Source organism: Apium graveolens, chromosome 6, assembly GCF_009905375.1.
Source record: "Apium graveolens cultivar Ventura chromosome 6, ASM990537v1, whole genome shotgun sequence".
Lineage (NCBI taxonomy): Eukaryota > Viridiplantae > Streptophyta > Magnoliopsida > Apiales > Apiaceae > Apium > Apium graveolens.
The window spans coordinates 147,251,969-147,269,044 of NC_133652.1; the positions used below are offsets into that span (position 1 = coordinate 147,251,969).

Sequence of the window (17,076 nt, forward strand, 5' to 3'; positions counted from 1 at the left end):
TAAAAAAATAATGAAAAAATTAAAAAAAATCAATTCAAAATATTTTTGTTTAAAAGATTGTATATTATTAAAAAAAATTGTTCATCTGACACACGGGTTTTAAGCTGGTATTTCAAAATTTCAAATCGTAAAAAGAATTATAATTTATCATTAGAATTTGATAAATTCAACCATAGAAGTCAAAATAGGATTTTATTTTCAAAAAGGGGCAGTAGTTGTAATGCATTAAAAAAAGTCGTAGTTATAATAAAATTTAAATGATGATTTCATCTTCAAATGATGTGATGGAATAGTTTTTTAATGTGTAATACCATGTGTATTAGAAAAAACGGTAAATATGATACTAGATTAAGCTAATTTAAGTTGTTCATTTATTTTTAAATACAGGTATCGACCTAATTAAAAATAATTATGATTCACTTCTTAATCGGCTTTCCCATGAATTTGCACAATTTCCGATCAGATTATTCTTAACAGTATGACTACTAGCGCTCAAACAATTCAATATTATCAAAATTAATCTTAACAGTATGATTATTCTTGTAACAAAATTGTACTGCACAGTAGGGGTGCATACATGGATTGTTTAAATCGACCCAAATCTACTCAATTTTCGGTTGATTAATCTAAACCGTTATAACTCGATATTTTATTGTGCTAAAAAAATATCTAACACGACTTTAATAGGTTGGATACGAATTTTAATTTTTTTTTTAACTAACCCAAATCAATCCGATTTTTGAATAAGTCATTATAGATATAACATACCTAATACAAAACATTCTAGTGCACAGTGCATATTAGATTTTCTTTTTCTTTTTGGAAGAGTATACTTTACCCCGCTGAAATAGACATACGCTCTCCTGGTGCAAGAAGAAAAACAAAGAGAACGTGTCAACAAACATGCTGTCAGTGTCTTGGATAATGATGCAGCAGCCTTAATTTTACATACCAATAGAAAGTTATACAAGGTTCCTATGTTTTGTACCCACATCATGATGCATTGCAGCAGCCTTGATTTCACAACCAATAGAAAGATAAAGGAGTACTTTACCTACACATTTAGATGTGTTTTTCTTTCGAATGAGTACATTGCCTCGCCTGAAATAGACATTTAGATGTTTTTTCCTTTCGAATGAGTACATTAAGAATATTTAGATGTATTCTGTTTGAGCTAGTGAGTAAAGGATGGGGTCTGATCGTCTGAGCATCAGTCGAACTCAGTGACCTATAACTATAGATAGGACCTTATCCAGAAAGCCAAAACCTATAAATTACCCAAGCACATTTAGCGAGACAAAAATCCTTGAATAACATGTACAAAAAACATGACGGAACACAAAAAAAAACATGGACAAAGTGCAAAGATCCACTTGAGATATGAGTACATTGATAGGCAATATTTCTTTTGCTTTTATTTTTTGTACTAGGTTACCATTTCCAAAAAAGTTATCATCAAATGCAGGTAAACAGAAATCCCAGAGACGTATAGCTTTCAATATTGATCTTCAAAAATGGCACTCAGTTATCTTTTCATTGTGACAAATTAGGAATCATTAATTTTACATCTGCCATGAGCAGAGTATGTTATACAAGCAAACTGGAAACCGTTGAGCAAGGTAACCTCAATTACAACTAGCCTTATAAGCCTCCCATCCTTGGACTCGATACTCCCTAGCTGCCTCTGCAGGGTTTGATGCCTTTATGATTCCACGGCCCACTATAATTATGTCACTGCCTCGATCAGCAATCACCTGAAACACCACATAATGTACCCTTATCACATTAGTATTCGTGCTCCAACTCTCAAGTTCAGTCTGCATTTTATAAATCGTAAGAAATATGCCAGCCACTTGACAGTTTAAGAAGGAATTATTTCATAAATTGACTGAAACACAGCAATGCTGTTCCGATCCATCCTAATCATACAAATGCCCAATAATTTCACCATGACACCATTTAAAACCTATTTTAACCTTTTCACTTTCTTCCTCGCTAACGATTAACACACAACACAAGCATCTCCTAATTGAAGTTAAGAATTGTTGATATAATAGGACAAAGATTAGTAGAAAAAAATCAGGAAAACTATTTCAAGCTTGACGTAACTAGGCCTAATTTCAACTTACAAGGTGCACGAGAGGTGTGCACCTCATGCAACATGGTCCATGAGGGTGTGCCCCCCACCCCTTCCCAAAAAAAAAAAACCCCAGGACTAGGTGCCAAAGGCACCCAAGTGTATATTTAACCTTGTGACATAAATTCAGCACCCGAGATTCAATATACACCGCCATTAGGATTTAGCACTATTAAGTAAAGAACCATTCTTTAGTATGTTAATTGAATGACAAAGATGACCAAATAAGCAGCAGAGAAACTTACAGATTTAGGTGTGTTATACTGCTGGCCTAGGGAATCGCCACCTTTTACCAACTGAACTCCAGGCGTTGCATGAATGAATGCTGGATTTAACTGTCCTGGCCATGATGCTGGATTGACAGAGATGAAGCCGATTACAAAATCTGAATGCTCTTCAGCAATTTTAACAGCTGCAGCAGTATAATCTCCTGTTGCAAGATTACCAGCAGAACTCATTTCCGCGAGCAGCAGTAGCCCCCTACCACGAGGCAAACCCTACACCATAAGCAATTCACAGGTAAGAAATAAATTTTGAAGACTTGCATATTGCTTACACGGTCAAAATTGAAGCAAATCAAAACCTTTAATTTCAAGCCATCCACAATTCCAGGACCAGGGATAATATGACAATTGACAATATCAGCCCAATCCAGTATACGAAAGACACCTCTGTAAAAAAAATGGTGAGCCGAGGCTGGGTAATTAAAGCAGGCAGTCAGGCACAAAATGGAATTTATTCATACCAAGTGTAGAACCAATCCTTACCCTTCATACTGCATTGTCACTGTATTACCAATATCAGCAAACTTACGATCCTCAAAGATCAGGAAATTATGCTTTTCTGCAAGCTACAGAAAATGGAGGTAATCATTAGTAAGTCTATGGTAATGTTTGTTACAAATACTATATTACACAGCACAATTCTGAGTCTATAGTGAGTTAGACTAGCTTTCAATACGATGATCTGCAATAAAATCCACCCTACCAAGTAAATCAATCTAATGCTAGGTTATTAAAACTTAGCTTGAAATTCTTATACTCGTAAACTAGCGGATTATGGTGATACACCCTGGGCTAAGTTACAAGGTGTGACAGAACCAAACTGAAAGTAAATTGCTGATTTTTGGAAACGAAAATACTGCCAGACCCACAAAAAAATGTATTAGAACTGCAAATTTAACAAGGTACCAACATCAATCAACAAAAGGAGGTAAAAGCAACAGTGCACAATGGAACTTCAGATGCAAATATTAATGTGGAGAATGAGATATACCGAGCGAAGCTTAGTTCCAAAATCCGAGGTAAAATCAGGAAGAATATCTACATGTGTTTTCAATAAACAAATTTCTGGTCCAACCTGCATGAACATTGAACAGTCAATTTTTAGCAACTACTTAAATTAGGCTAGCTTAATAGAGACATGGTTCAATTGTTAAACACACCCTAATTCCGAAATATGAATAACAACTTAAAATATTTAACGCAGAAATAGCAACGGATTCAGTTCCAGCAGACAATGATATGAACAGGTTTCTCTTGCTTATTTATATAAGTGCAGGGCATTGATTCCTGTGACTGCTTGAGGCTTTAAACTTAATCCATGCACACCTACATGACTACATTGACATCACACACACACACAAATATATAATCCCGGTCTTTATATGATAAGATTCACCCGAAAAGTTTTGACTTTTCACCCATTTCTCACACTGTATTTTTTACTAACTTTCTTGACTAGCCCGTATAAATCAGAGCTCATCACGAATATACTGATATACAAGTATACAACAATAATAAGCAAGTCAGCATTAGTAACATCAAAAGTAAATAATAACTTCATATCCGACAACAAAATCAAACATAAAAGTTAAATATGAACATCACCTTATCAGCAATATCAAGAAGTTCAGCAGCAGTTGCAACATCAGCAGCCAAACACAAATTACTCTCCTTCTCCATCATAACCCCAAACAACCTCTTCCCCATTTCATTCTTCATCATCTTAACTCTCTCCCCATACACCAACCTCCCCTTCTTCTCCACCACCTTAACTTCCACCGGTACCGCAACCTTCTTATTTTCCTCCAAAAACTTCAAAACCATTCCTTCCATCTCCTCTGAAACCCTCCCTCTAAGTTTCAAAATCCTAACCATCTCACTCAACTTGACCATTGCATGTAACTCAATCCCATTCTCCTTCAAATTCTCCCTCCCACCTTGCTCTCTATCAATCATTACCACCACATCCTTAACCTTCAACCCTGCCGCTCTCAACGGCCCCGCTGTCTCCAGCACCGAGGCCCCACTCGTAACCTAACCACACAAAACCACAAACATTACACACACACATTACTGCCAATCTACATAACCTTTAATAGTACAAGCATTAGTTCAAATTCTCCGGAGAACCAATAACTTCTCTATCGTATAATACACACACTAACACTACTACCAAACCACAAAAACCTATAATCATAAAAATGAGAACTATTTTTCCAGAGAACCAATATCTTCTCTATCATATTACACACACACTACAACCAGACCACATAAACCTTTAACCATACAAGCATACGTTCAAATGAGAACTTATTTGTCTGCAAAAGCAACACTTCTCTATTGTATTATAACTAATATCATGTCCCATAAAACTCGTTACTAACATTTTAATCTCCAATAAAAGTGATAACCTTTACACATCAAGAATTGCATATTGACTACCCCAAAACATTACTGAATCTTCGATAATCAACCAAGTCTGATCAGCTTACATAAATTTCTACCAAACCACAAAAACCATTAACCATACAAGCATACTTACATTCTCCATAAAACCAAGTAACCAATGCCTTCTCTATTGTATTATAACTAACATCTTATTTGATAAAATTCGTTAATAATTTTAATCATATTCACATGAGAGTAGAGAGAATTAGTAACTTTTCTATGGTATTATAACTAATATCATATTCCGTAACATTAACATTTTAATTGCCAACAAAAATAACAACTACATACGAAGAATATGTGCATTGAATATGAAAGATAAAAATACCAAATCTTCGACAATCAAACAAGTCTGATCAGCTTTAAAAACACCTTCAATCGCTTTGGCAGTACCATAATCCTTAACTTCTTTACGGCGCATAAGCATAGGAATATTAGAACAAGTAGAAATACAAGTAGCGATGGGAAGAGCAGTATAAGGGACGCCACAAACAACGTCGTAAGGAGAAGTGGATTGAGAAATTAGGGTTTGGGAGATTTGGGAAAGGAGAGTAGGGTAAGAAACGATTAAACGGAGGTCGATGTAAATAGGGGAGGAGATGCCGGATTTGAGCTTGAAGTTGCCGAATTTGACGGCAGAAATGTCGTGGAGTTGGAGGATTAGAGACTCCATCGAGGGGGGTGTTTGTGGCGAAGGTGATGATGACATAGTGATTGTTAGAGTGAAAGAGAGAGTGTGAGTGTTTGTAGCTGCACAAGACTGTGTTTGTGGCGGCTTGGGAGTGTAACGATATGTTGTAACTTGTAATTGCGTTCTTCTTAGGTTTTTCTATGTTTAAAATGCAGTCCTCACTCCGTATTTCGAGACTTTTATAATGTATATTTTCATAAATTTTTTTTAATTTTTTTTTTCAAAAATTTAATTATAAAACTTTTATTTAAAAAAAATTAAAAAAAATATTACGGAGCTATGTTTTAAAGAAATATTGAAAAGCGTGCCGAAAAATAATGTATAGAATTCAATAAGACATATGAAGTAATGAACTCTTAAAGCACCAATTTGATGTAACTTTTATACTCTATAGGTGTGTAAATCTCTTCTCTTCTATATATAATTGAAGAAGAGGCGATAATACTATTGAGATTAAAAAGTCACATCGAAAAGATTAAACTACCTTATTTTTAAATTTTAATATTTATATAAAAGATGTGAAGTCTCATTGAAAAGATTCAGGAAATCAAACTCGAGATATTTTATTCACATGTACAACCTCGTACCACAACACCATATTGTCACGTGTGCTTTTAATTATACACATAATATGTAAGTATGCTAAATGAATATGTTATTTAACTTTAAAGATAGTTACTTAATTTCACACAAAAAAGATAGTTACTTGAATATTTGTACAGTTAATTTCAAAAAATTAAATTCTAGATATAAAGTTAGGCATAGTACATGAGTGGATTATTATCTTATTTATTAATCATTTTTTAGTTGGAAAATATATCTCGTATATTTTTAACATTTTTTTAGTATAAAAGTAATTAAAATGTACATATATAATTTTTAAAGAAAATATTGAAAATGGAATCGCTTATATATAAATAATCTATATTGGTATGTCATATTTAGATAAATTCGAATTATAATGAGTCAATGTATTTTAGTTTATTTCGAATTTGAAATCGAAACTTGGCCCATTATCCAAAAAATACTCAAAATTTAATTGCATGACCCGGACGAAAAATATCGTCACATTCTACGTTTAGTAAATTTAAATTACAAATTCGGCGAGAATATCTTATCAATAATGTGAATTTTTTTAATATAGTATGTTAAAATAAATTAATGTGTTTGAGGTCTTTATATGATCATTTCAATTGATTATTTGTATTAAAATTACTAACTTCACTGGTAGCGCATAATTATTTTTGGGACTTGTCCCGATTTTAAAAATATCAAAATTTGATACAAGATTTCACGAGATTTGTTAAATCGATTTACAAATTTACAAATTTACAAATTTATAAATAAATGTCAATTAAAATAATTTATGATTATTTAAATAATTTTATGATTAGAAAATGGGGAATTATATTTAATTTCATTAAATTTGAATAAATATCTATAACATAAAAGGCATATAATAATTTCAAATATGAAAAAAATTATTTTAGATTTAAATGATGTTAAATATGCTTGATTAAATTAAATAATTGATTACGCATAAATTATTATTTAAGCCTAATCGTCATGTTTGACGTGGGCGCATGTAAACTCCTGTGATTTTAATATAATTATAGTGTATTTGTAAAATAAAAAAATTGACCATGTATCACGAAACATATTATAAAATTTCATAATTTTATACAATAGTCATTAAGGGTGCTCATGGATTACAAAACCCGACCTAATTGGTCGTACCTGACACAAACCGACCCCAACCCAACCCCAAAAAATTCAAACTGAACTTCAATCTAGTTAAAAATTAATAAATTTGAATTAAATGAGTTTAGTTAGGGTTTTGTGTCGATTTCTAGGACTTCTACAAGGCCCATGTCGATATGTGGAAAGGTAGATGTCGACATGTAACTTAAAGATGTTAAAATTTTTTAAGGCAAAAGCCACATGTCGAGTAGAACCATGGCTTTGGTCGACTTCTGACTCCTTCCATGGCTCATGTCGACATGTACCTATGATAAGGTCGACGTCTAGGCTCCTTGGAAGGTCTATGTCGATATCCAAGGTGACACCATCCCTAGATCGACATTTAGGCTTGAAATCATGAATATTTCCAAAGTAAACTACTATAGTAAGTATAAAGAAAAGCATGTCGACATCTAGAATCTCTTACATATTCATGAATCATCTTTATTGGTTAAAATCAACTTTATTACTTGGCTCTGATGTGGCCACGTATTAAAGTTGGCTTTCAAGTCTACATTAAAGAAGTAGAGGCATTCAATTCAGTTAGAAACAATGGTATGGTTCCGCTCTTCTTCTTCCTCGCCGAGAGGAAAAGAAACAAGAAACAAAGATACACAGAGAAACAATGATACACAGAGAAACTCAAACTCAAAGTTTATCAATTAATCTTCTCACCGAAAAAATATTACAATACTCAATTTTACTCTTGTATATTCTTAGAAACATTATATTCGTGATTCGGTAATTAAATCCTTAGAGAAAAAAATTGTAGAATATTGTATATGATTTAATTTGTTGATCTTTGTAGAAGTAAGAACATTGTTGTTCTTGGATTGTAACTGATTAATTTATTCATCAGAGTGTATATAGAAACACCCTCGAGAATTTATATATGAATATATATTTCTACGAATATCTTGTGTTCTTCATTTTAATGTCTCAAACACTATTCACCTCAAGAACATGGAATCACTAACCGAACACCAAATTATTTCTCCGCAGAAGATTCAAAAGAATAGTTACACAGTGTCAAACAACAAGTTGTTCTAGTGTAATCAGTCACAAACAACAAGTTGTAAGCAGTACAAATAACAAGTTGTTTGAAGTGGCAATCAACAAGCTGTTATAGAGTCATCAAGACAACCAGCAAGCAATCAACAAGCTGTTATTCATTCGGATTTTTTTTTAATTTAGCGAGTATCGTATTCAACCCCTCTTTGTACGATACTTCGGGACCTAACACCCCCTTTAACCATATAAGATAATGATTGTAGTCGCGATAAATTGAACCTGAGTCTCTTCATTTTATAATATTATTTTTAAAATTATTAATATACCCATAGAGATCAAACCATGACCACATTGACTTTTTATGCCAATTATATATAGGTGATGTGCAAGATATGCCTGTATAATAACAAGATTAAGTCATATTGACAGCCCTAAAATTAAGTTGTATTATAATTAATATTTATATTTTGTAATTGTATTCCTTGAGTCTATAAAAATGTTTAATAGATTAGACTGTGGGATTTTTCTGTGAACAGTTTTCAAGTTAAGGAATAAACTCTGAAAGAAGATCAATTCTTAATCATGCCTTAGAGAAAAGTGTAACAGCTTGGAGTTTAATAATGATATTCTAGGAAAAATGTTCTAAGTCAAGATATCGACAAGTCACAGATCAAGGGATATCCAAAAGTCTGTCGAGAAGTATAAAATGACTTGTAGAGAAAACCCATGAGATATCGACAAGTCATTTCTGCTGTAGAGATCTCAGATATCGACAAGTCAAATGAAGATGTAGAGAACTGGAGATATCAACAAGTCAATACCTCATGTAGAGATCTCAGAGATATTGACAATTCAAAATGTGTATGTAGAGATCTCAGAGATATCGACAAGTCAGTTCTTCATGTAGAGATCTCAGAGATATCGACAAGTCAAATCTTTATGTCGAGAACTCAAGATATCGACAAGTCAAAAGCCTAGATCGAAAACTAGAGATGTTGAAAAGTTATCTACATGTCGAGAACTAGAGACCTCGACAAGTCATTTACATATGTCGAGAACTCGAGATATCGATAAGTCATTTTACTTATCGATATGTCACTTCTCTACAGAACAAAAAAAGATCTCGATATACTATCTCAAATTTAGAATACAGACAAGTTCAAGATTCAAGATTATCAGTCAACAAATAATTCATTCACTGAACTGGAAAGACTACAAAAGCAGCTTGAAGAATACAAGATCAAGGGTCAAGATTCACTGGATAAAGGATGGTCACAGACCTGCAAGATTCTGCACAAATTTACTAACACCAGAAAAGAAAATAGACATGGTTGCTTTAGAAATTGGTTTAGTGCATTTTAATGCAAGTTTTGTAAACCCGTGTTGTAGTCTATAAAGAATGTACGGGTCCTTAGTTTAGAAGTAACAAATAGATCTAGAAAAAATTTGTATTCTCTCAAAAATTATAGTTGAGTTCTTATTTTTCTAAGAACACGGATTTGTAGCAAGACAAATATAATTAATACAATTAAGTGAGTTTTTGATATATTGTGTTATGTGTGTTTGCTGTTTATATTATATCTCTATAATTCTTAACTGCTGTGTTCAACCATAATTCAAACAGTTTTGATAGCCAAGTAAAATATAAGAAACACATTCACCCCCTCTCTGTGTTACATTTCTTTGCATTCAATATCTAAAAAGTGGTATCAGAGCAAAATCTGAAAGAAAATAAATAAAGATCTTGGAAGAATGAGTGCTCAGAAATTAAGCAGTATCAAGATACTTGTCTTTGACAAGGTCAACTACACACTATGGAAAAAGAAGATGATGTTGTTCATAAAGATGACCAACCCTATGCACATTCAGATTCTCAAAAATGGCCATTTCATTCCCATGGAAAGGGTTCATGAATCTACAGATGGAGGCATGGCCAGCACATTATACACCTAAAGACCCCTCAACCTACACAGAGCCTTAAAAATGAAAAGTTGCACTGGATAGCAGTTTACAACTCATACTGATTGAGTCTCTTTATAATGTAATGTACAATAACATTATTGTGAGTCTACTAAACAGATCTGGGAGAAATTTGAAATACTGTGTGAGGGAATAGAAGAGGTTAGATCTAATCGAAGAAGGATCTTGGTATCACAGTATGAGGGTTTTATGGATAAACCTAAGGAAAGTGTAACTGATGTTTTTGAAAGATTCACTAAGCTGATAAATGATTTGCAGCTTCATGACAAGTATTATGAAGCTAAAGAGGTCAATCTTAAATTTTTGCTCACTCTTCCTAACCATTTGGAACAAATGATATCTGCTATTAGAGTAGAAAGAGATTTAAGCAAAATGACTCTGGAAGTTTTATATGGGATCATGAAGACCTATGAGCTGGAAATATTGCAGAGGGAGTCATCGAGGGCTGGTCAAGATCATGTTGTTGATGGAACTAGTGCCTTGGTTGCCAATGACAGTAAATGATATGAAGATGAACAAGAAGCTCACACTTTAGTTGTTCAAACTATTGAGCAGAAAAATAAGGAACCACATAAACAAGTCATATTGGAGCTAAAAGAGGATAAATAGTATACTCTTGATGAACTGGATGAGATGGACTAGTCAATGGCTTACCTTGAAAGTAAATTATTTATCATAAGGGTTAAGAAGCCAAAGTACTTCAAGAAAAAGGGTCAGACATCCAACAACGACAACAATTGAAAAGGAAAAACTCAGTTCAACTCAGCTGGCAAAAGTGGCTACAAGACAAGATCTGTTGACAGATCAAAGATAAGGTGCTATAATTGTCATGAGTTAGGTCACTTGACCACTGAGTGTAGAAAGCCAAAGAAGGTAAAGGAAGATAAAGCTTACTTAGAATTGGAAGCAAAGTATGAAACACTCTTGAGAAAGCAACAGGGAAAGGCTTATATTGCAAAAGGCAAGAGTTGGGATGATACAGATGAAGAGGATGATAATGAAGAATATGGGAATTATGCTCTCATGGCTCTAGAGAAAGGAGAATCGTTTGAATCTAAATTAAAGGTACCAACTCTAATCATAATTGATTTATATGCAAGTCAATATAAAGTAAGTGTTGAGAAAATGAGTGTAGAGATGTTTCACATCCACACAAGTATGATGACAGCTACTAAGGAGGTAAGTAGGTTGTCAAAGATTAATGAGAAGCTTGAGATAGGGAAACAGGAGTTGGAGCTGCAGCTTGTTGGTCTTGAGACAATTAAGCAAGAAAATGAATATCTCAAGAACAAGCTTAAGTGTGCTAGTGAAGTAGAGGCAGTGTTGATAGAAAAATTGGAGAAGAATGATTTGAAGCTCAAATCATACAAGAATGCATCTCAGTTGGTTGGAAAATATCATGAGAAAAATAAACCATGTGCTAACATAGTTATTGGTTTGTACTATGAGACCTTGAATTCTCACAAGAAAGGTAAAGTTGACAAAGGAAAACAAACAGTGAACCATGATGTTCCTGTGATGCTGAAGAAAGTAAATGAACCTTTGTTCAAAGCTTGTGAAGTTGATTTCAGTGAAATTGAGTTGGTCATCAAGAAAGAAATTGCAGATGAAGATAATGAGAAGAATGATGCATAAACCATTTTTAATACTGAAAATGAAAAGAAGTCCATAGTAAACCATACTGCAAAGACACAAACCAAGAAAGCCAAAACTGAGAATGTTGGGAAAAAAAGAACAGAAATGAAAAAATAGGTGTAAACAATAGAAACAACTATACCTGTATTGTAGATGCTCCAAGGAAGCAATGACATAAATGTGGCTCAATAAATCATCTAACTCACCTTTGTAAAAAGGCATTTAGTGAGCCAAATATTGGAGCATGGAAGTACAATGAGGCACTGGCTGGAGATCCCTATTCCTTTTGTGATAAGTTTGATGAAGGTTATGACAAGCTGTCATAAATTGAGAAAAGATCTCAAGGAAGTAAATCTTGGATCTATAGTTAGAAAGGATAATGATAATTAAACAATGAATAATGTTCTTTTTGGAAGCTCAAACTCTAGTTCTGCAACTTCTGTGAAAAAGAAGAAAGTACCCAACACTGCTTGGATAGATAAACATACTTAATCCTCATAAATTCATATGGATCATTGATAGTGGATGCTCCAGGCACATGACTGGTGATAAAGCCCTGCTATCACAGTTGAGGAGATGGTTGGCCCAGTGGTGACTTTTGGAGACAACAACAAAAGATTCACAATGGGATATGGCAAGTTGATTTCTGGAAATATTGTCATTGAACATTATCACTGGTTGCTGGTCTTGAAGTAAATCTTCTCAGTATCATCCAGTTCACAAAAAAAGATTTCAAGGTAATATTTGACAAAGAAGATTGTTCAATCACTAGCAAGAAAACTGGTGAAGTTGCTTTGAAAGGAGCAAAGAGAGGAAACATATTTATTACAGACTTAAATTCAGCAAACAAAGATGGAATATGTTGCTTCTACACCAAGGCATCCATTCAGCAAAGCAAGCTATGACACAAGAAACTCTCTCACCTGAATTACAAAGTAATCAATACCCTAGTGAAAAAGAAATTAGTGAGAAATATGCCAAATCTGGAATTTGCTCAAGATGAAGTTTGTGAGGCTTGTCAAAAAGGCAAAATAAAAAGGTCTAGTCATAAGAGCAAGACTGTAAATTCTATAAGTGCACCATTGCAGCTTATTCACATGAACCTGTTTGGACTAGCTAATGTCTTATCTATTTCCAGAAAGAAATATGCACTGGTGATGGTGGATGACTACTCAAGATACACTTAGGGTGGAATTTATGCATTCAAATGATGAAACTTCACACATCATTATTGAACACATAAAAAAGTTGAGAAGCAAGCTGAGGATCAAAATTGTGTTAAAATTTGAGAAGTGATAATGTCACAGAATTCAGGAATGCAGCTTTAAGTGAATTCTGCAAAGACAGGGGCATTGTTCAAGAGTTTTCAGCTGCAAGAACACCTCGGCAAAATGGTTCGGTTGAAAGGAAAAATATAACTCTAGCTGAAGCTGCAAGAATAATGCTGCAAGATGTTAATTTTATAACGACTCGTGCATTTCTGTGATATTTAAATGTGTAATTACTGAATAATTAAATAAATAAACTATGTGCATGGGTTTTGACAACTGGATATTATTTTTATTAATATTTTTTTATTAATAACTATGTGTGATTATTGATGTTCGAGGATCATTTGTGTAATTAGTTGTGACGTTGTGTTATTTTGTTTTATAGTTAAAGGTGATTTAATTCAAAATTTATTTCCACAAATATATGGATTATCTCTAAAATCATTTTTATTACTTCATAATTTTATTTATTATTTTTAGGAGTTTATAAAATGTAGAAATCAATAATTTATTGATTATCTATCTTTAAATGATTTTATGATTGCATTTAATTGTAAAATTAGTATTTAATTCCAGAATTCTTCAAAAATTGCGAAATTTGTATTTTATTACGTTTGGAATATTTTGAGAATTTTAAAATTTTTTTGGGAATTTTTGGGATTAATTTCACCCGCGCGTCGATTCGTTAAATTGATAATGACGGGTATAAATTGCGTTTTAAAAATTGGTTTAAAATCTCGAAATTTAGTTTTTTAGTAACTTTGGGATATTTACAACATTTTAAAGTTAATTTGGTAGCTTTATGGTCAGTTTTAATCGCAAGTTCATTCGATAAAATTGTATAACACAGGACAAAAATTGGAATTTCAGTCAGTGAGGGGGGGACACGTGTTATTATTTCAGCAAATTTTGATGTGTGTCCTGTTTTGATTGGTGGTAACAGCTCACCAAAAACTCACCCGTGTAAACCCCCCGGTCTCTTCTCTCTCGCGTAATCTCTCTCTATACTTTTCTCTCTCAATCTCTCTCTCTCTCTCTCTCTATTCCTTTCTCTCCCTCTCCTTTCTTTCCCTGTTTCTCCCTTTCCCCGCCGATCTTTCCTTTTCTCCCATTTCTGTTTCTTGGTAAGTACTGCCCTGCTTGTGCTGTGCCGTCGAGTTCCGTTAATTGCCGCCATGATCTTGTTCTTTTCCGACATATACGTATGTATATGTGCGGGAGGTGTTCAGTTGGTGGCGGTATTGTTTGAGTTGTTGCTGTGTGTTGTGTTGTATATGACTGACTTACTTTTCCGGCTTATTATTTTCCGGTTACCTTGCCCTTATTTTCCGGTTGCCCTGTTTGGTTCTGGTGTAGTACGCACGTGTGTATACTTGTTTCAATTCAATTTTCCTTCTGAAATTCTTGATGAATTAATTAATATTTTTGGGTCCGATTAATTTATTGATTTATCGATGGAATTTACGTAGGATGCCCGGTATAAACGGGAACCCGTAAATTTTATCGTCGTTGGCAATGAGCTTCGGCAAGCCGACGGTGGACGGTGATGAATATTTCCGAGTCCTACGATTTAAAATACAAAATATGATTAAAATATAAAAATACGGATAATAACGATTAATAAGTATATTTGATTGGTGTATGTAAATTGAGAATTGACATTGTTGGTTGAATCGGTGGATGGGACTTGGACAATTGGATTTTTAGTGATTGTGTTGTGATTGATTTGACGTCGGGACGTTCGACGGGTTAGCCGATAATTAAAACAGGTGCTGCCCGATTTCCGGAAAATTAAATTACGGAAATACGAGGCCGTACCCAATGACTATTGGAACGTCGATCGGTTATATGTAACTACTTTATACGAAACCTGATTATGTGTTGTGATGAAATACTTTGCGAAAACCGATAACCCTAATTTTCGTAAAAGGACAAATGTACCTATTTTCTAAAAACGAACACCGAACCGACTTTCAAGGACGTGAACCTTAATTGATATATGTATTATTATATTAAGAATGTTACGAGTCGGGTTTGTTAGCGTACGGGGAGATTGTTATCGAGGATAGTCAAGCGTATTCGGACGTCTAATTTAGGGTATTTCGATTCCTGTAGGTTCCAGTCGAAATCCTTAGCATCTCGGTCGGTGCAAAGCCAGCCAATAATAGTTGTTAAAGCGTATTAAGGCAAGTACCCCTGACCATATCCTTATGGTTCATCATATATGAATATATTGTTGTTTTATTCTCGTAGTGGAACAGAACGTTTTAAGTTACGTATCCCTTGTGTTCAAGTTGTTTTATTAACTTGTGTTTTAGGGGAAAGTAACTTCTGAAAATACATATCTCTAAATTTTGAATAAAATGAAAATGTTTTGGAAGTGTGTTGTGATATAATTGTTTTGACAAGAGATAGGTATGCGATTTGGAAAACTGGATAAAAATGATCAGATAATTGGATGAGTGTGCGCAGGAGGCCCGTAACGGCCTTGAAGATAGCGTAAAAGGCGAAGTGGTTGCGCACCCTATTATAACCACCAACCCAGCGTGATAGGGACCTAGCTAGTCTCTGAGTTCCGGAACAAGTTTCATAGGATAGCCAAGATAGAGTTATCCTATGGAGATAGCCTGATCAGCTGTCTCACCAGGGATCATCCAATACATTTATATCTGAGCAAGTTTTATGGGTCCTGTGATGGGACATGTTTTATAGGTCCTGTGATGGGACAAGTTTTATGGTTCCCGTAACGGAACAAATGATTTTGGGTCCCCGTAATGGGACAAATGGTTTTATGGTTCCTGTAATGGAACGGAAGATTTGAAAATGAAAGTAGCATGCTAAAATTTAACTCTGGTATTTATACAACACAGTTAATAAAAGGTTTTATAGAGCATGCTAGCTATTGAGATCCAGTTTTCAACAGTTCATCGGTTTTTCATCTGTTTACACTTGTTTTACTTGTTTTCTACTAACAAGTTATGATTTCTATTCCTACAATTATTTATTATAAACTGTTTTAATTAATATTCATATAGTGGTACTGCTGAGCGATTGATCGCTCACTCTTGCAAATATGTTTGTATATTTTCGCATTGCAGATGCCTAGGAGATGTTGTTATCTTGGTAAAGGCCATTTTCTAGTTTCTCCTGTGTTGAGCTCCTCTGAGTGGGTTGTGTCTGACCAAGTGTGGTCTGTGAGTTGCTGTAGAATAATAGTTATGTCAGGTTATTTTCGATAAGTTGGGTTGTAATAAGTGTGTAACCTAAGTTATACTTGAACCTATAAAAGATCTTGTGGAAGAGTTGTTTATATTGAAATAAATAAGAGTTGATTGTATTATAATTATAGTTTAATATTGTTAGTGACGTCAACTCCTAACCCGGGGTTGGGACCGTCACAGGTTGGTATCAGAGCTACAGGTTTGAGTCCGTGATTTAGGTTAGGAATAGAGTCGGAAAGGTGGAAAGTTGGTGTATAGGGTGTGAATCAGCAACTCACATCTAGAGGAGCAAGTTTAAGAGTCTAGTTGAGGGTTCTAAGGTGTAGTCCTGGCATATTTTGAGGATTCTGGAACTGCCCTGATCTTTAGTGTATTTCCCTAATATAGGTGCCACTGGTAACGACCGATATAGATTCCTAGATATTCATTCCGTGAAAACGAGTCCGAGTACGTGAATTTAGTTAGTAGGCTGCGATATTAGTTGGTGGCTGTTATAAGTATTGGTGCATGCTGCTAGTGTCATGCTGTTATTATTGTTGTTATTTTTATTATTGCAATTGTTGCTGATTTTGTTAAATCTAGCCACTCATTACAGTCGGACCCCAACTAATTGAGGGTGGGAATATTTTATTGCGGCAGCATTCTTTTGGCACATGAA

General features: G+C 34.1%; 1 protein-coding gene across 1 annotated transcript; it reads right to left on the bottom strand.

Moving 5' to 3' along the window:
* Positions 1 to 1,466: 1,466 nt before the first annotated feature.
* Positions 1,467 to 5,677, bottom strand: LOC141666890 (uridine 5'-monophosphate synthase). Its single transcript, XM_074473135.1, has 7 exons — positions 5,198 to 5,677; positions 4,027 to 4,455; positions 3,413 to 3,496; positions 2,905 to 2,987; positions 2,721 to 2,808; positions 2,383 to 2,634; positions 1,467 to 1,754 (listed from the first exon to the last, which is right to left on the bottom strand). The coding sequence occupies exons 1-7, from the start codon at positions 5,576 to 5,578 to the stop codon at positions 1,626 to 1,628; spliced, it is 1,446 nt and encodes a 481-aa protein (XP_074329236.1). The 5' UTR covers positions 5,579 to 5,677; the 3' UTR covers positions 1,467 to 1,625.
* Positions 5,678 to 17,076: the final 11,399 nt, after the last annotated feature.